Source organism: Eublepharis macularius, chromosome 2, assembly GCF_028583425.1.
Source record: "Eublepharis macularius isolate TG4126 chromosome 2, MPM_Emac_v1.0, whole genome shotgun sequence".
NCBI classification, from domain to species: Eukaryota; Metazoa; Chordata; class Lepidosauria; order Squamata; family Eublepharidae; genus Eublepharis; species Eublepharis macularius.
The window spans coordinates 214,747,229-214,766,841 of NC_072791.1; the positions used below are offsets into that span (position 1 = coordinate 214,747,229).

At 45.1% G+C, this 19,613-nt stretch overlaps 1 protein-coding gene across 1 annotated transcript in view; it reads right to left on the bottom strand.

Moving 5' to 3' along the window:
* The window catches only part of ZNF804A (zinc finger protein 804A), a 380,269-nt gene that overhangs the window by 8,159 nt on the left and 352,497 nt on the right, over positions 1-19,613 (bottom strand). The window contains exon 3 of the mRNA XM_054969888.1: positions 6,059-6,189. Within this exon, the coding sequence (XP_054825863.1) occupies positions 6,059-6,189 (131 nt within the window). The remainder of the gene's footprint in view (positions 1-6,058; positions 6,190-19,613) is intronic.

The window sequence follows — 19,613 nt, forward strand, 5'->3', positions numbered from 1 at the left end:
TGCAGTAAGCTATATCAGAGTTCTGGGATTTAAATGGATTTCTTTACACTGTGGCCAGAGGGACTTGGATCATTCATTTTCAAGCATTCGTGCTTGAGTGGTTTGTGAATTGCAGCCTGAATGATTACAGAACCTTTGTTTTAGAAGAGGACCTGCAGATCACTCAATTAACTCACCAATGCTGACTTTATATCTCCAGTCAGTCCGAGTATGAGGAGAAAAGTGAATCAAGGACTATGAAAAAGGAACATTTTTTTCTGACTACTGATTTTTGTTTTCAGGGGAACTGATCTTAGACCTGGTGTTGGTTATTGCCATTTGTATTTGTATTTTTCACATATCTTGGTGGATTGGTTTTAGTAGTCTAAGGGCTTTATTGTTATTTTGTTTTAATTTTTTTTACCCATTCTTGAGTCCCAGCTTTGTTGGGAGGAGGGCAGGTTTTTAAATATTTCACTCAATAAATACAGAAGGAGTATTTAATACCACCAGAGGTATAAGAATAAATTTAGGAAAGGAAAGCCAGATATTGTAAGGAAGTGAAATATATTATCCATATGTGGGTGGGGGGAATACAATGGGCTCCAGAAAGGGGAGGGCAAGCAGGCAGGCATTTGCTCCTCCTCCATCACAGATTCCAGCTGGTGAAGGAGGGGGTGGGTATTGTCATCTGCTCCATGCCTGATCTACATGATTTCAGCCATGTGAAGAGGTGGTGGACTTTGCTACCTGCTCCATGCCAGATACAAAGGGGGGACATTACCTCCAGTTTTGCACCTGACTATGGCTGGGTGAAGGGAGGAAAAGGCATTGCCTCCTGCTCTGCACTTGATCCTGACAGGTGAAGGTGGGCAGCAGGCTTTACTACCTGCTCTGCTCCTGATCCCAGCTGGGTGAAGGGGGGAAGGCATTGCCACCTGCTCTGCTCCTGACTCTGGCAGGGTGAAGAAAGGGTGGGCATTTCTGCCTGCTCAGTGGCTTATTCTGGTAGGTTGAAGAGGGCAGGCATTGCTACCTGCTCTGCTCCTTATCCTGGCTGGATGAAAGAAGAGCATTGCCTCCTGCTCTGTGCCTGATCACAGCCAGGTGAAGGCTGTGATCAGGCACCTGAGCCCATCTGTGGGGAAGACGGGGTATAAATTGAATAAAATAAATAAATAAATAAAATAATAAAATAATAAAGTGCAAGGTGGGCATTGCCACCTGCTCCACTCCTGATCCCAAATGGATGATGGCAGATGGTGGGCATCTCCACCTGCTCTGCCACTAATACCAGCTGGGTTAAGGCTGAGGATGGCATTGCCACCTGCTCCACTCCTAATACCAGCTGGGTTAAGGTGGGGGGATGGGCATTGTCACCTGCTCCACTTCTAATAACAGCTGGATTAAAACGGGGAGGGCATTGTCAACTGCTCCACTCCTGATCCCAGTTGGGAGACGGAGGCAGGGCATAGCCATCTGATCTCCTCCTGATCCCAGCTGGGTGAAGGGGGTGGGTATTATCAGCTGCTCTGCTCCTGATACCGCTGGGTTAAGACAGTGGATGGGCAAAGCCACCTGCTCTACTTCTGCTCCCAGCTGGGTAAAGGGGGTGGGCACTGCCAAGGGCTCTGCTCCTCATACCAGCTGAGTGAAGTTGGGGGTGGCATTACCACCTGCTCTGCTCCAAACAACAGCTGTGTTAAGATGGGAGGGGAAATTCCACCAGCTCTGTTCCTAATACCAGCTGGGTTAAGGTGGGGGGTGGCATTGCCTCCTGCTCTGCTCCTAATATCAGCTGGGTTAAGTTGGGTGGTGGCCATTGCTCCTGATCCCAGCTGGGTTAAGGTGGAAGGTGGGCATTGCCACCTGCTCCACTCCTAATACCTGCTGGGTTAAGGCAGTGAGTGGGCAAAGCCACCTGCTCTGCCTTTGATCCCAGCTGGGTGAAGGGGGGCGGGTATTGCCAAGTGCTCTGCTCCTAATACCAGCTGGGTTAAGGTCGGAGTGACATTGCCACCTGCTCTGCTTCTAATAACAGCTGGGTTAAGGTGGGGGCATGGGCATTGCCACCTTCTCCGCTCCTTATACTAGCTGGGATAAGGTAGGGGTGGGTATTGCCATCTGCTCCGCCACTAATACTGATTGGGTTAAGGCAGTGGAGGGTATTGCCACCTGCCCCAATCCTAATACCAGCTGAGTTAAAGTGTGGGGCAGGCATTGCCACCTTCTCCGGTCCCGATCCCAGCAGGCTGAAAGGGGGTGGGCATTGCCACCTTCTCCACTCCTAATACCAGCTGGGTGAAGACTGGGGGTGGGCATTGCCAACTGCTCCGCTCCTGATCCCAACTGGTTCAAATGGGGGGCAGGCATTGCCACCTGCTCCACTGGTGATACCAGCTGGGTTAAGGCAGGGTTTATGCATTGCCCCTGGCTCCACTCCTAATACCAACTGGGTTAAGGCAGGAAGAGGGCATTGCCACCTGCTTCGCTCCTAATACCAACTGGGTTAAGATGGTAGTGGGCATTGCTACCTGCTCCACTCCTAATACCAACTGGGTTAAGGCAGGAAGAGGGTATTATCACCTGCTCCGCTCCTAATACCGACTGGTTTAAGGTGGGAGGTGTGGGCATTGCAACCTGCTCCACTCCTAATATCAGCTGAGTTAAGTTGTGTGGTAGGCATTGCCACCTGTCTCACTCCTAATACCAGCTGGGTGAAGGCAGGAGGCAGGCATCGCCACCTACTCCCATCCTGCTCCTGGCCTGGGCTTCCCACCATGGCTCGTTTTCTGGAGGGACATGGTGCTTTGCCTAGGCTTCCCTCCATAGCAGTGCCCTCTGGTAGCGCACCAGGGTATAAAATGAATTGTCTGAAATATGCTTACTCAATTATATAGTAAGAGTACCTGGAAATGCAAAAAACACTGGGCTTACCAATCCAATATAACAAATAATTTCCTAAGACTTCCCTTCCTTCTCGGTGCAAACCAGAGAGCCCCACCCATCCTGATTCAGAACCAGGAGGAGAAAGCTGGCACCAGTGGGACAAACTAACCTCTGTTGAGATGGAGACCAGAGCATCAGTGGCTATGTGCTCTTCAAACCGTGTTGCTTTTTCTAGTGCATTTACCCAGCTGGGATCAGAAGCAGAGAAGGTGGCAGTGCCTGCTCTCCACCTTCAACCAGCTGGGATCAAGTGCAGAGGAGATGGGAATGCCTGCCCCCACCTTCACTCAGCTGAGATCAGGAGCAGAACAGGTGGCAATACCCACCCCCCAACTTCACTCAGCTGGGATCAGGAGCGCAGCAGGTGGAAATGCCTGCCCCCGCCTTCACCCAGCTGGGATCAGGAGTGAAGCAGGTGGCAATGCCCACCCACTCCCTTCACCCAGCTGGAGTCAGGTGTGGATGGTAATACCCACCCTCCACCTTCACCCAGCTGGGATCAGGAGTGGAGCAGGTGGCATGCCTTCTCCCTGCCTTCACCCAGCTGGGTTCAGGAGGAGAACAGGTGGCAATACTCAACCCCTTCACCCAGTTAGGATCAGGAGTGGAGCAGGTGGAAATGCCCACCACTGCCTTCATGCAGCTGGGATCAGGAGCAGATGGCAATGCCTTCACCCTACCTTTATCCAGCTGGGATCAGCAGTGGAGCAAATGGCAATACCGGCCCCTGCCTTCACCCAGCTGGGATCAGGAGCGCAGCTGGTAGCAATGCTCACACCCCCTCCCCCATCTAATGGGCAGACTGGTTGATTTGGGGGGTCCCATTTCAGGGTCTTTTTCAAAGATGGTTATCTCACCGACGTTATTTTCAATATTCAGAAACCTTTATACAAAAACATACAGTCTGAAAAACATGCATAAATACAATGTGACAGAATAAACGCAATAACAATATTGCACTTACTCCCATTCAAACTACACTTAGACATGTGTCAGTTGCTGCTCCTAAGGAAGGCTGTGATAAAAGCCTCAAACCTACTCCTTTTTTAATCACGCACAGCTAGCAACTGAACATAAATGAACCAAATGAACCGGTCTGCCCGTTAGATGGTATAAATTCCAACCTGCATGTACTTGGACCTATGCTTGAAGTTGGATCCTATGAACTTTTTGAGTGATCCTAAGGAATACTAATGGACTTTAAAAGTATCAACTGTTTATAGGTCGTATCACCATTGCTTTGCACTAGCACTTTATGTATAGGTCTGTATATGAAGACTGTGTGTATTGATATATATTGAATGGAAAATTGAACTATGCAATAACAATAAGAATATATTTGCAGTTGTTATAAGTGTTTATTTTGTTAGATTGTCACGATTACAGTTCTCTATTGCTATGTTCAATAATCTAGCAACCCACACAGGGGTGGGGGTGGGAGTTGCGGGGCCAACATGCTTGGATTCTCTCCCCCACTCTGCACATTGACTGAATGGTTGGAGGGGTTGTGTGTTCAGAAGGCTGCTGCTGGACTTCAGACACAATCGTACAAACAGCTCTCGAGGGGCTGCTCCTGAGGTTGGATCTTCAGCACTAGAGCTCAAGAGAGTCTCTGCAGAAAATATGGACCCACCTTCAGCATGAGAAGGAAAAAAAACCCATTAGAATAGAGTGGATGAGGGTGCATCTGATGGAAGTTAATTTAATGCACTAGAATATTTTCATGTGCCTTTCCTGTCTCTATGCAATTTTTCTGTACTTTCACTGTATTTCTGCTGTGCAAAGCAGAGAGTGAACTCTGGGGTAAAGTACCCAGGCAGATGACACGTGCAAATGCCAGTTCTGTGAATGTATGCCAGTCACTGTGAGGTGCCTGCTATTTGAAGTTTGGTGAAAGGCCACATATGTACACTGGGCTAGCTTACTGGTAGTAAGTTGCACCTGTAACCACTATGAACTATATACCACACTTGTAGGCTGATAAGGGAAATCTCTTTCTGAACTAGCCATGTCAGATGTAGCTGTAGAATAAGAATAGAGAAAAGAGGAGAGAAGGACCAGTTGCAAGTAGGACAGCCAGAGGGAGTTTACCTTCGAGAAACAGAAATAGCAGGCACTGAACTTTGCTCCAGAAAACAAGGACGCAGAGAGAGAAGGACTTGCACCCTTTCCCCTAGACCAGCAGGATGTGTCAAGGACATGAAGAGCTCCCAGGGCCAGAGGGGAGCCTAAATAGCTTCAAAAAAACAGTATTTGCTCGCAAAGCACAAAATGTTGCTAACAAAAGATGTTCCTTGAAAAGACGAACAATGTCCTAAAGTGATAAGCAATGCTAACGCAAGAAGATGATTCTTGATAAGATTTTGAGAAGTATGAACATTGTAATGACGTCCAGAACTGCCAATGACTGCCAATGTGAAATGAGGGTGGTTACTTGCTCGGACCAATGTGGTCTCAAGGTTACAACTTATGTCACTTATGCTAATTGACCTAAAGGTATAAATCCTTATGCTGTAGCATCGAAGCGCCGAAGAACTGACCAGTTCAAGGAGCCTTTCATCCTAGTAACTGTGTTATTCTTCCTTGCTTATAAGCAATAAAGGCCTATGTTTATTCTCTCATTGGACTCCAGCGTATTCTCCTTTACTAACTGAGCTAAAACAAGATAAGGTACAGAAATATGTACAACACATCCAGTCCATTGAATTTATTTTAGAAACTTTTTTGTACACAAAGTTGATTGTGTGTCTGTGTGTCTGTGTGTGTGTGTGTGTGTCTGTGTGTAACAGTACCAACTTCAAGCAGAATAGTCCCAACTTTCTGTAAGAATGGAATGGAATCTGGTATATTGCTTTCCTCATCTCTTGCCAAGTTCCAAATGCCTGGCCTAGTTTCTTCATGGGCTCCACCATAGAATTTATTTTTAAGTAAAATACTTGTCATTTTAGCTCTGATGAAAAAGTAATGTTAAACATGTATTCAGGGAGGGCGAAATCTAATACAGCCCAGAGAAGGCCATGGGAAAAAAATTTGGCTTGAAATCTTGATTGTCATGAGACGTTTCTCATATGGTCCGAGGAAGCTCTTCCCCTTTTCTGCTCTGCTTAACTTTTAATAATTTCCCACTCACCATGCAGCTTCTTTTCGGAGTTCAGCCAGCTTGTGCAATCGTTGAAGAGCCTTTTCCTGTTTCCTTTCATCTTTTCTCGATTTGGAGGCTACATTTCGTGCAAACTCCCTCTGTTTTAGCTCCTTGAGTCTCTATTAAAAATAATTGGAAGCAAGGAAGAAAGAAACATATTTAATGCATATGGGACTCTATGAGAACACTCCAAATATCCTAGTAAGAGCCTATTATTTTCTGTTCTTATGGAAGCATTTGATTTGAGTATGTGTTGTACAAACTGGGGAAAAAATCTGAAGTCATCATAGCATTACTGTTGCAAAAGGGCTGTTTTGTTCAATTCACAAAGGATTTTGGTTGTATTTTCATTGTTTGATTATGCATTTTCTATAGTAAGATGCAGTAGTCAAAATAAATGAGACAGATTACTATCCATGAACATATTTTTGTATCCATGAACGTATCTTTCCTTTAATAAGCAGCTCAGGATTAGGACAACTTCCACTGAAATGAATTACTTGTATGAGAAAGAATTTCTGTCATGGGGATAAGCAACGACCAGTGGTTGATATGTGGTAATAAATCATGGTAATAGTCCCATGACAAAAATAAAATCACATTTGGGTCTAAAATACTAGTACAGCTCCAACTATTGTCTGTGCGAGAGTGTGGTGATTAACTACCAGAAATCTAAGATCATAGTTTTCACCAAAAGGAGGAGATGGTCTGCATTGCATTGGTCAATCAGCGGGTTAGATATCAAGCAAGTTAGGACCTTCTCTTATTTGGGGATTCTGTTTTTGACAAACATATCTTGGAATCCTCAACTTAGAGCAGAAATACAAGTGACAACAGGCACAGGTTGGACCCTTGTCTGCTTCCCTCAAGTTTTGGCAGGAAATGTAGGCAGCTTGGCGGAATGTTGGGCAAGTGACAGTTGAAAAGTCCATTGGACAGCAGTCGGAGAGCGAAGCTGCGAGACCAGGATGCCTACATTTCCCATCAAAACTTGAGGGAAGCTGACCAGTGTCCAACCTGTGCCTTTTGTCACTTGTAGTTCTGCTCTTAGAATGGCGTTTAACAAAGCAAAGACCTGTGCAAATCATATAAACAGGTTCCTCTATAATAAGGGGGGAATGCATTCCCAAAGTTGTACAGGCCTTTAACCTGAAAGCAGTTTCCCTAATTCTTTTTGGTTCAGATATTCGGATTAAAGTCGTATCTGACAATATTGATCAACCCCTTGCTCAGTTTCTAAGAAAATTGTTGAATGTACCCTGTTGTGTCTCAAATGTTGCATTGCGGGTAGAATTTGGCCGACATCTCTGGAAGCAACAGCATGGCTCTCCACCCTAAAACTGAGATTAAAACTGTTTTTTTGCTGAGGACTGCTTATTGGCTGCCTTGAAATGGGATACTTTCAAATCGGTTTGGATAAAAGCTTTGGAGAAGAAATTGTCATTGTTACATGACGACTAGTCTTATTTCTGATAGGGGCAAATCAAAAGCTTGCTCTTTAAATTGACCATGGAAGTTTGACATTTAGAGCTCGATGTGTCTGTTCTCCCTTGTTCTTTTACAAAGTGCTCAGTGCAATAAATATGTTAATTCATCTCAGTTACAAAAATAACAATTTAAATACAAAAATTCATACATCCATCAATTTACGAGATAGACATTGAAATTTATCAAAGACCATATTCCTCAAAAAAATCTCGCAGTGCTGGGAAATAAAGTCTCTCTTAATTTGTAGGATGTTTGTTCTTTAATTCAGAAGAAGTAGCCAGCACACTAGAGACTCCCACATTACTTAATTGTCAACAAGTACGCGGGAAATATAGTGAGGTTGTAATATTCCTTTTTATCTTTTATAGGTGGTGAGCTAGAGGAGAGAGACTCAAAGGTTCCCCAACCTCACTCGTAACCGTAAACCAAGGGAAGTAAACAAATGTATCTCATACAGACCATAATATATATGTTTTGTTCTTCTTGTTAGGTGGAATCCAGATGATGAAAAAAGAGACCCCCCAAAGGGCCCCTGGCCCTTCAAACTGCTGGCTAGATTATTCAACTTGTTTCATCCCAGACAAACTTCCTCAGGGGCCGGCTTACAATCCACTCATGCAAACAAATTTCAAAATAAATAAGGAACAAATCTCACATGCATATAATTCAATGCACAACAAAATGACCATTTTTGTTGTGCGTTGAATGATATGATACATCAATATGGCACGCTTAGGAGGGGGCAGGGAGGACTGGTGCTCCCCTCCCAAGGCTCCACAGTGGCCACATGAAGGCCCACACACTAGCAGGGAGGGCTGCACTCCCGCACTGGCCTTCTCCATCTCTGCAGCAGCCTCCTTGAGGGCTCTGGAGGGTTACACTGCCATAGCCACCAAGGCACCAGGGAGGCCCTCCACGCTGGTCTGGTCCTCAGCATGCCCTCAGCAGGCTGGGGGGGGGGGGCGGTCCATGATGGGTTGTGGAGTGCTGCTGTGCTCCCCAACAGCTTGATTTCCACCCATTTGAGGCCGAATCAGGCTGGTGACGAGCGCAGGAATGCTGCTGGGGTGGCGCAATGGGCCCTGGAGTGCTCCTGCACTCTGCACTAGCCTGATTTCTGCCTGCTTGAGGCTTAAGCAGGCCAGTCCAGAGTGCAGGAATGCTGCCAGGGCCACACGATGGGCCCTGGAGTGCTTCTGCACTCCACACTGGACCAATTTCTACTTTTTTGAGGCCAATTTGGGCCATTGCGGCACTCAGGAATGCTGTCGGGGCAGTGTGACAGGCCCTGGAGTACTCCTATGCTCCACACCAGCCTGACTGAGGCCAAAATTGGCCTGCAGCAGAGTGCAGGAACACTGCTGGTGTGGCACATGCCCTCACAAGGCCCTGCTAGAGCCCATTGTATTGTTAAAAACAATAGGCTTTGTTGCTAGTTAAGAGATATATTGCAAAAGTACACTTTAATTGTGACTCCATTCACAATTTTTATAAGCTTCAAACCATCTTTTGCTTCAAATCTGTTTTTTGTAAAAAGCCTTTCTATCTCCCATTTTAAAACATACCTTGTATATAAAGATATATAACGCAAAGTACACTTTAATTGTGGCTCCATTCACAATTTTTATAAGCTTCAAACTGTCTTTTGCTTCAAATTTATGTGTTTGTAAAAGGCCTTTCTATCACCCATCTTCCCTATCATACCTCAAACGGTTCGTCAGACATTTGACTGATTTTTTTCATATATCTTTTCTGCTGCCCTCTCCTCCCCATTAATTTCTTCAGCTCTCATCCTTTTGGAAGATTTTTGCTTGGATTTTAGGCCACCAAGGCCATTTTCACACTGCTTACCTTCTCTTGGAAAGACCTGGAATATCGCGCAAAAAACGCGGAAGATCACGTTTTCTCATGCGAGATTTGCGCGACATGCGCGATCTTCCGCATTTTTTGCGCGATGTTCCGGGTCGTTCCGAGAGAAGGTAAGCTGTGTGAAAATGGCCCAAGTTCTTCATATAACACCCAGTTTAGCTTCTTCTTACATGTCTTGTCCTCAAGGATCTCATTCTCCTTCATGCCTCAACTATTGCCTCTTTAAGAAACAGCTAACTCTCTGGTCTTCTTCCCCCTTTCTTTTGTTCACATTTCATTTCTGTATTCTCTGAATTCCAGCACTCTTAAGGTCATTGACTTCATTTTTTTATTCTCTGTTCTTAGCTTCCTTAGAATAATTAAGTTGTCAGTTATTTGCCAGAACCAGGCCTAAAGCAGCTGTTTTCTTGACCATATGGTTATCCTGAATTACAGTTGCCACAAAATTTCACCTAAAGTAACATTTAAAGATGAATTTGTGGTTGTACAAACCAATCACAGATATGATGGGGGTATTCTTAAAGATGACAAGATCATATATAGCCCTTGGGTACATACCACCAGAAATTATGACCTATTGCTAAAGCGTTCAATTATCTTGCTTGTATCAACTAAATCCTCCTGCAAGGAGAACCGTTCAGTCATCAATGCTTATTCTGAAATAAATAATATGTGAGAAGAAAGTTGGCATGTTCAGATGATTTAATTATGACCTGTAAGCATACACACAAACTAAAGGCTTCACTAAAATTATACCACTAGTCTCCTTTTTCTGTGTCCAGGTTCTCTTTCGTTATGAACAAAGATATTTGCTCCAGAGTAAAGGTGGTCATGGACTGGAAAATGGATCTAAATTTGACATGGTCCAGTCCGATTTGTGGTTTGCGAACATGCAGTTCATGGGATCACGTTTTTCACAAACTTTGGTCCGTTTGGGCTGATCTGTCAGTCCATGAGTCCAGACATCCTGGCACTGATCTATTAATTCCCTAAGCAACAGAAGGGACGTCCACAGACCTTCTGCAGCCCTTGGAACACACCAATCCTAGCCCTCAAAACCTTGATAGGCAGCTCTGGCTGCCAAGCAGAGAGCTCCCATTCTTCTCTATGCAAGCAAGGGGAAAGAATTAATTCCTTAGGCAACAGAGGGGATGGACGTTCTGCAGCCCTGGGAACACCCCAATTCTAGCCCTTAAAAACTTGATAGGCAGCTTTAGCTGCCAACCAGAGAGTTCCCATTCTTTTCTATGTGAGCAAGGAGCAAGAATTAATTCCCTAGGCAAGAGGGGATTGATGTTCTGCAGCCCTAGGAACACCAATCTTAGCCCTCAATCTTAACTACCAACCAGAGAGCTCCCATTCTTCTCTATGCAAACAAGGAGCAAGAATTAATTCCCTAGGCAACAGAGGGGATAAACATTCTGCAGCCCTGGGAACACACCAATCCCAGACCTTAAAAACTTGATAGGCAGTTCTGACTGCCAAGCAGAGAGCTCCCATTCTTCTCTATGCAAGCAAGGAGCTAGAATTAATTCCCTAGTCAATGGCTGGGAAGGTGTCTGTGTGGTGAGTGAGATGGCTCTTACCCCACCCTTTTCTGTTTGATTTTGCTTCATTGCAACTTCTTGGTGCTGCAAACCAATGCAAGTCAATTGGCATTTGCAATTCCTAGTACCTACTGGATGTTTCCTGGGGGCTTTGGGGATCTGTAACTCAGACCTCTAAAATGCAATCTTGGCCAAACTTGGAGGGTGGCTGGAGGAGAGCTTGCTGAAGCCTTGCAGCAGGCTTGGCATCTCTGAGTCCAAAGGGGGTGGTTCTAGGGCCCCTGGAAGTGACAGACCATGGACTGATGGACCGGTCCATAAATGGGCAGGACCATGAAAGGTTTGTGGTCCGTGAAACATGACGGACCATGGTCTGATGATCCGTGGGGTTTTCCGGTCTGTGCCCACCTCTACTCCAGTTCCTGACAACCATCATCAGACAACCTCATCCTTGCATCTCAGAAAGACATCATGTCAGGTCTTGCACAGTATCCCAAAGTACTTCACTGCAACACTAATTGTGTAACAATAAAGTAACAATAAACTTTATTGATGAGTATACCATTATCAAGATAGCTGTACAGAGTTATTGGCTGGAATGAGGCTAGTAATTAAAGCTAAGGGGCCTATAGTTCAAAACCCCACCCCCATAGATTAGGAAAGTCTGTTAGAGTTTGAGCTCACAAAGTGTGAGAACACAGGAAGGGAAACAGAAACATTCCACAGTCTTTCAGACAGTTGATGCAGTCTCTGCTAGACTCCAAGGTCGCTCTCCCAAGCCGGCCAGTGACTGTTACTAAAACATCTGCAAGATAAGCAAGCAAGCGTTCTCTCCCTGCTCAGGGTACCTTTGCCTATTCTCAGAGGACTCAGAACTCTGGCAATAAAAACAGAACATCACTGAAGCTTGAATAACACACCACCATGACAGATATGCTGGGGCTTATCTGCCACATCATGATGTGAAACCTTTATTCTAGAGGACAACAGCTAACAGGACCTTCTTCTCATGTCTCAGAAGGTGACAGAATATCAAAACTACACATGATCTATCACAATAGGGTCTGATTGACTGGTACCCTTGGTCTTTGTTGGCCCAGACCACAGTGTAAGATTCTGTTTCAGTGCCCATCAAGATACTCCTAGTGACGCTCACGAAAAGGGCATGAGAGTGACAGGCCACCACTGTGGTCTGTCCCCAGTCAACAGCATCTTTGGTCTTGACAGTTGGTATAATGGCTAATAACATGACTTTGCTTGAACAAAGTCTCATGCCTGATGTCTCAACTTTACAGCTTGCCATAGTTTGTAAATATTCTGCCCTTTCCCCTATTCTCAGAATACATTATTTGTTATAGTACCCATGTTGGCTGCAAAAAACAAGAATGTATGAGTCCTGCTCAGGGCTTTTTTCCTGGGAAAAGAGGTGGTGGAACTCAGTGGGTTGCCCTCGGAGAAAATGGTCACATGGCTGGTGGCCCCGCCCCCTGATCTCCAGACAGAGGGGAGTTTAGATTGCCCTCCATGCCACTGGCACAGAGGGCAATCTAAACTCCCCTCTGTCTGGAGATCAGGGGGCGGGGCCACTGGCCATGTGACCATTTTCAAGAGGTTCCGAAACTCCATTCCACTGCGTTCCAGCTGAAGAAAAGCCCTGGTCCTGCTAGATTAGACCAAGGTCCACTTAATCAGGCATCCTGTTTCCAGCAGGGCCCATCAAGATGCCCCTGGGAACTTGGCAAACTGCCCTGTTGTATGTCCACAGCATCTGGTATATAGAGAATCTTTCAGCCAAGTTCTATGTTTTGGAGACCATGTTTGAAGCCCACAGTCTCTAATGGTATCAAGCAAGCACAACACTGCCCAGGAGACTTCCCTTCCCTTTTGCTTTCTCTTTGCAGTGCACACTTGCAGGAACCTAATTTATTTATCCTTCAGTACTTTGGTGCTCTTCATCTCTCGTTTTGGGTGACACTTGCTCTGTGCCATCTGCCTGTTCATATGCTCTCATAAACCATAGAAAAATGTACTGAGAAAGACCAAAATGAAATATACTTGTGGGCTGATGGATATTGCTCTGGCTTGCTTTGGGGAGAATCCTTGCGGGGTGCAAAGAATGACTCGAAAGTTCAAGTAGCCATGACCTCTAGTACATGTATTCCCCAGGTGAAGACAGCAGTAACTTTGCAGAGTCAGTTATAGACTAAAAGTATATAAGGTTATGCTTTTTGGTCAAGACTCTGGGAGGAATGCGATCACTGTATTCCAGAGCAGAAGCCAGATTTTTGAGGACTTTTTTCATTGAGACTGTAGTTCTTCTGTGACATTCCTTTGTTCCACAAATTATGCAAGGATGACTCCTGGGTGCACTTTGCTGTCTTTTGCGATCTTTTGAAATTCAAGGTTGTTGATTTCACAAATGTATCTTTAGCCCAGAGGTCATGACTCATGATTATGAAATGTTCAGGGAAAAAGAAGAAGGGAAGATATCTTAGGATAAAGAACTTGTCCATCTCTGAAGATATTAAAAGATGGCCTTCCAGCACAGCCGAACAGAATAAATAAAAATGCTTTCAGATATTTATCTTTTTGCCTACTAAACATTATGGTGGCCATGGTTCTAACCTGTGGCTGCCAACACTCTTTTAGAGGAAAATTTAGCCATTTAAAAATTGCTGCAAGGTCCCAATCCTGATCGGCTCATGGCATGGAAACACCATGTGATCTTGTCCCCCTCCGTGCTTTTTCAAGCAGCCCCACACAACTATTCCAGTACTTGAAAAGTTGGGAGGTGGGCAGACATCACCAGGATCAGGTCGTCACAGCAATTTTTAAACAGATTGGCAACCAACATAGTTAGCACCAGGGCTTTTTTCCAGTGGGAACGTGGTGGAACGGAGTTCTGGCACCTCTTGAAAATGGTCACATGACTGGTGGCTCCGCCTCCTGCTCTCCAGACAGAGTCCGCTGGAGCGGCGCGGAGGGCAATCTAAACTCCCCTCTGTCTGGAGATCAGGGGGTGGGGCCACCAGCCATGTGACCATTTTCACTGAGGGTAATTTAAACTTTTAAAAACTCCTTGTTCCAGCTGACCCAAATTGATGTCATTGTGCAGTCCTGAGTTCCACCACTGAGTTCCACCACCTCTTTTCCAAGAAAAAAAGCCCTAGTTAGCACAATGCTGTGAAATCTGATCTCTGCACTGGATTTCAGTCAAGACCTCTGCAGCTGCATTTTGCTGTAACTGTGGCCCAATCTGCTTTCCCCAAATCTGACGAACCAGGCTAAAGTGGTAGGACACTCCAGCTGCATAGCTCACCTTTGCAACATACTTCTTAAGCAGCAGAACCACCAGTTCGTTGCCAATCATGGACACATAACAGACATGGTGATGATGTCACAGTACTATATAAGCAATCAGATGTGATGTCGTATCGATGGCTCTGATGGCAAACAAATGTAGTATAGAGTTACTGGACTCTTCCTGGACTGCTCACCTGTGGCAGACTCAATCTAGCCCATCAGGGATCGTAAGGTGAGTGTGATGCCATCACAATACTGTCTAGCCAATTCGATTTGTCTACCTGCTGTTTTAAAAACTCGGAGGAGAAGGTTACACTTCTGTTTTCTCAGAAATCCCTGATAAACTGTGCTATTGGATGCTGGCAAAAATGTTCACTAAAATTACTCCTGTTTTTTTGTCTTGGCCATGAAAATTTTCTTACAATGTCTTTTAGGAAGTACATAGGACGCCTGTGGTGGCCCTCTCTAATACACCCAAAGCATAGCAGAGCCTTGGGGACAATGTTCCTGCCCCCGGTGGATGACTCTGGAACAACAACAACAACAACAACAACAACAACAACAACAACAACAACAATTGATTTATATACCACCTTTCAGGACAACTTAACACCCACTCAGAGTGGTTTACAAAATATGTTATTATTATCCCCACAACAATCACCTTGTGAGGTAGGTGGGGCTGAGAGAGCTCTGAGAGAGCTGTGACTGGCCCAAGGTCACCCAGCTGGCTTCAAGTGGAGGAATGGGAAATCAAACCCAGTTCTCCAGATTAGGTCAGGTCTTGCCAGGTACTTCTCCCAAACATTTCACTGCATCACTCCAGTGTATGAGTTAAAGTTGTTTATTAGAGTAAATACCAGTATCAAGATGCTGTAACAAGGGAATTGACTGGAATGCCTAAAGGGGGTAAAGCAAGAGCTGTTATAGGTCAGTGTCCCCTCCCATCCCCCCAGTAGGAAGGAGAGGCAGTTAGGAGTTTTGGCACGCATCACCTGGGAATAAGGGAGGGGGGAAAGAGGAGCTCAGTTCAGTCTCTATAGTAAATCCAAGGTCGCATTCTCAGGCGTCTGCAGGAACTCATAACCAAAACACCTTGCCTGGAAGATAAGCAATTAGCAACAAGACTACATAACTCTGGTTCTCCTCTGCATGTACTCAGAGGCACTGAAGCAAAATACAGATGCATGATGCATGGCAGATATGCTAAAAGTCTATCTGACACCAGACAGAACATAGCACATAGACAGTAATGGAACTCTCAGACAAGCTTAACAGCTTGTCAGTTTGGCCCTTCCCTGCTTACCTGCTACCTTTCTTGCTACCACCACCTGGGAAAGATGTATAGCAAGGTGATTTAATCCTACTTTTCACCCTGAGAGCTCAGAGCTGATCCCTACCCTTCTTGCATTTCATCCTGATAACAATTGTGGGGCACAACAGGATGACAGAGAGAGAGAGAGAAAGAGCATGTGATGGCCCAAGATCACACACTGAGCTTCATAACCAAGTAGGATTATGAAGCCAGGTTACTCTAGCGGTGGAACAGCACTGAAACCACTGCAGGATACAATCAGGTGCCTAAGATGGGGAAAGGCTGCACTGCTTTTATTTCAGACCAAAACCAGAAGTGTGCTTTATTTATTGATTTTATTTATTTGAAACATTTCTGTGCTGCCCATCCACCCAAATAGGGTCCCCAAGGTGGTTAGCATCAGACATTAAAACATTTAAAACAACTCTTCCCCTGCTCCTGAGCTCCCAGAGGACAACTGGAGTGAGGGCATGTTAGAAAAGCAGCAGCGGAGCCCTCTGCTGTCGCTGCGGCTGGAGCTTCACCGATGCGGCGGCTTTCTCCAAAGCAGCTCCCTGGGAGCAGGCAACCTGCAAGATGCTCTGGGAGAGAGTAGCAGCTGCCCACCCCCAAACGATCTTTGGGGGGCCTCGCATCCAGCAGGCTTGTGACTGGAGGAACGATTTGCAAATGCTGCTGCCGCCGGCTTTCTCTGGCTCTTCAGCCAGCGATTCTCACAGAGAGGGGAAGGAGTCTCCGACTTCACTTCCCAGGTAAACTTGCGAGAACAATCAAGTGTTCTCCACGTGAAAGAAGCCACTTCTAGCGTGGCTCTAATAAGAGGTTACTGGGGGTACAGTGAACAAAACAGCTGCTGGTGGAAGACAGTGAAAACAATGACACAAGGAGACAGACGGATCTCCTGGGGAAGGAGTTCCAAAGTTTTGATGCCATGACCTAGAAGAACTTTTCTCAGGCTCATGCCTGAAGCAAGGCCTGTGAAAATGACTAGAATGGTTGGGGGGGGGTGCATACAGAGAAGGCAGTCCTTGAGCTATGTTGGTCCCAAGCCATATATGGCTTTAAAGGTCATCAGCATCTTGAATTGGGCCTGGAAGCAAAGGGGGAGCCTGTGTAGATGGAACAGAACTGATGTGTTCCCTGCGATCCACTCCAGTCAACACTCTGGCCACACCATTCTGTACCAATTGCAGCTTCCAGACAGTCTACAAGGGCAGCTCCACACAGAGTACATTGCAGTAATATTTTGTCATAATTTCTAGAAGAACCGAGAAAAAGAAGTGCCACTTCTAAGAACCTAAGTAGAACCTGCAAGATTAGACAAGTGGTCCATCTAGTCTAGCATCCTGTTTCACCCAGCAGCCAAACAGTTGTCCTGGGAGGCTAAACAAAGGTAATCAAGGCTGAGGCCTTCCCGTGCTGCTACCTCCTAACACTAGGATTCAGAGTTTTGCTGCCTCTGTATATGGAGGCTCCCTTTAGTTACCTATGGGCCCCTCTATCTATAGTTCTGTCTAATCTGTGCCTGATACGAATACTACCTGTGCTGCCTGCAGTCACACATGCTGTTAAAATAACTGAGCACTAGAAATCAAAATTACTAAAAGTAATGTAATCCTTTAAAAAAAGAATGTCTCGGGAAGCAGATAACCAGTGGCTACGTTTTCACACAGAAACACTAACAATGCAATCCTGTTGAGTTACTCCAGTTTAAGTCGGCTGCTTTTAATGGACTGGAGTAACTGCAGAGGATTGGACATTGTTAGAAACGCAAAACAATTGTAAGCAATTGTTTAAAGGCGTCTTGATTTTCTTGGCTCTTACAACAAATATCCTGCCCTCACGAATTCACCTCCCTGAGATTTATATAGATGTAATAGTCCTTCAAGCAGCTTAAGACAGCTGCCTTTTAAAAATAAAATCGCCCACTTGGAAAGGGATTTTTTCCCTGTCTGTCCCAAAGATAAACATCTGCTATTTTTCTCATTGTTATATAATAAAATTGCATCATTTGATTTCTTGTTGGAGCCTCTTCTTGGAGAGAGTTTTTCCTTAGCAATGCACCTGAATCATTCCAGACTGGCAGTGACATACTGAAAGAAGCACAAATTCACTCCAGAGTTACCAGCTTCACTGGGTCATCCTACACAGAATTATATCTTTCTAAGACCGTTAACATCGACCAGCTTAGAAGGATGAAACTCTACTTCTAACAAAACAGATTGGAGAAGGGCTGTGGCACAGTGGTAAGCCAGCTGTTTGGCATGCAGAAGGTTCCAGGTTCAATCCTCGGCAGCATCTCTGGTTCAAAGGATCAGGTAGCAGGTGATGAGAAAGGCCTTTTGCCCAAGGCCCTGGACAGCCATAACCAATCTGAGAAGATATGACACAGCAAGGTGCAGAAAGGGATCTTCACACACCTTCTTCCCATTTCTGACCTCACTTGGAAGGTCTGAATAGAATCTACGCAGGTGCAGGGGCATGATGGGGGCTTCTCTGTAGGAATTTGTTCCAACTCTGTTCAGTTCTTCTGAATCAGGGGAGAACGTTGCACACACCATCTCATCCTCTCGCCTGCACACTGAAATAATGTGCGAAGAGAACACGAGACATTACAGAACTGAGGAAAGCTAATGGCCATAAAGCTTCTGGCAAGAATGGAGCAGGAACAAGCTTATTCTAGCAAGGACGATTATTGCACTGAAGTCATTTTGGACGGTGGACAGTACTGAATCTCACAGCTCCGCAGTTTCAACTTGAAAATCCCCGTTTTGTTCTCTCTTGTACAAATCGCATCTGTGAGTTTTTATTTTCTCACCGTTTTCTATTTCTTTGTGCTGAATTTTCCCTCTTAAATGATTTTTTTTTTTGCAATAATTGCACCAAAGGTGGTGTTTGGTAATTTTTGACTCGAGACTTAATGGTCTTACACAGCTTCCTGATTCCTTCCAGAGGAGCAATACAGACTTCCATTGTAAAGCACTGAATGAATATTCAGTGAACCGGTCTCCTCCCCAGATAAACACAGATAGTGTATTCTGATGCTATGCCAATTTACTTTGAAGAAAGTCCCATTGTGCTCAACAGGGCTTGCTAACCTCAACCTGCTTTTGGGACCCCTCTGCTGAGTTCATGAACTTGGACTCAGGAGTTCCACCCTGAAATCCAGTCCTGATAACGCCACTGAATTACACATAAATGGCATGTAAACGTGTAAAAGTGGCATAAAATGGTGTAACAGAAGCTAATAAATCTGGAACCCCACCAACCCCACATGAGTGAAGCAGTGACCCCCCCCTGCTTCTCTCAGCAACAACAGGGAGAGCATATACCTGGATTGCTTCCTTTTTAGTGTGGCTATGGGGAGAAGAATTTCTTTTTCCAAGATTCCTTTTTTCAGATGTGGTTGTTCCTTTTATTCCTATTTTTCACTTTTAAAAGAGGGATTTCTGTTTTATTTCTCTTTGAAGAGAACCCAGTGCATGCTTTTGTAGGGGTGTGCGCTAGCACCAAAATCCAAATTTGTAATTTGGATTAGGATTTAGGAGCCTTTGGATTCAAATTTAGAAAATCCAGAATTTGGCCTGTTTCCATGAGTTGGACTCCAACTATCAAGGACAGGGAAGAACGTGTTTGGAAGGGACCTGGAGAGATTCCTTGGGAAGGCTTTAAACCAACAATGCAGGTGAATGGAGACACCTGGCATTGTCATTTATGCAAGCATCCATGCCATTGTTCTATTCTGCACCTTACACTGCATCTTAAATTCATACTAATATAATGCCAAAGTTAAATGCTCTGTCTTATGCATTTTATATAAATCACCTGAGGGTGTCTAGACTGCTAATACTAATTTCCAAAGGAGCAAGTGGCCCCTTTGTTACCTCTAAGAAATATGCACTTTCACTTCTGAGTGTCCTTGGACTGGAACTGCAGCTGTGTACTGAAATGTATCTTTTTCATAGGAGGGAATGATTCCACTCTGTACTTTATCTAAACTAAACTACTCTGTTCCCATGTA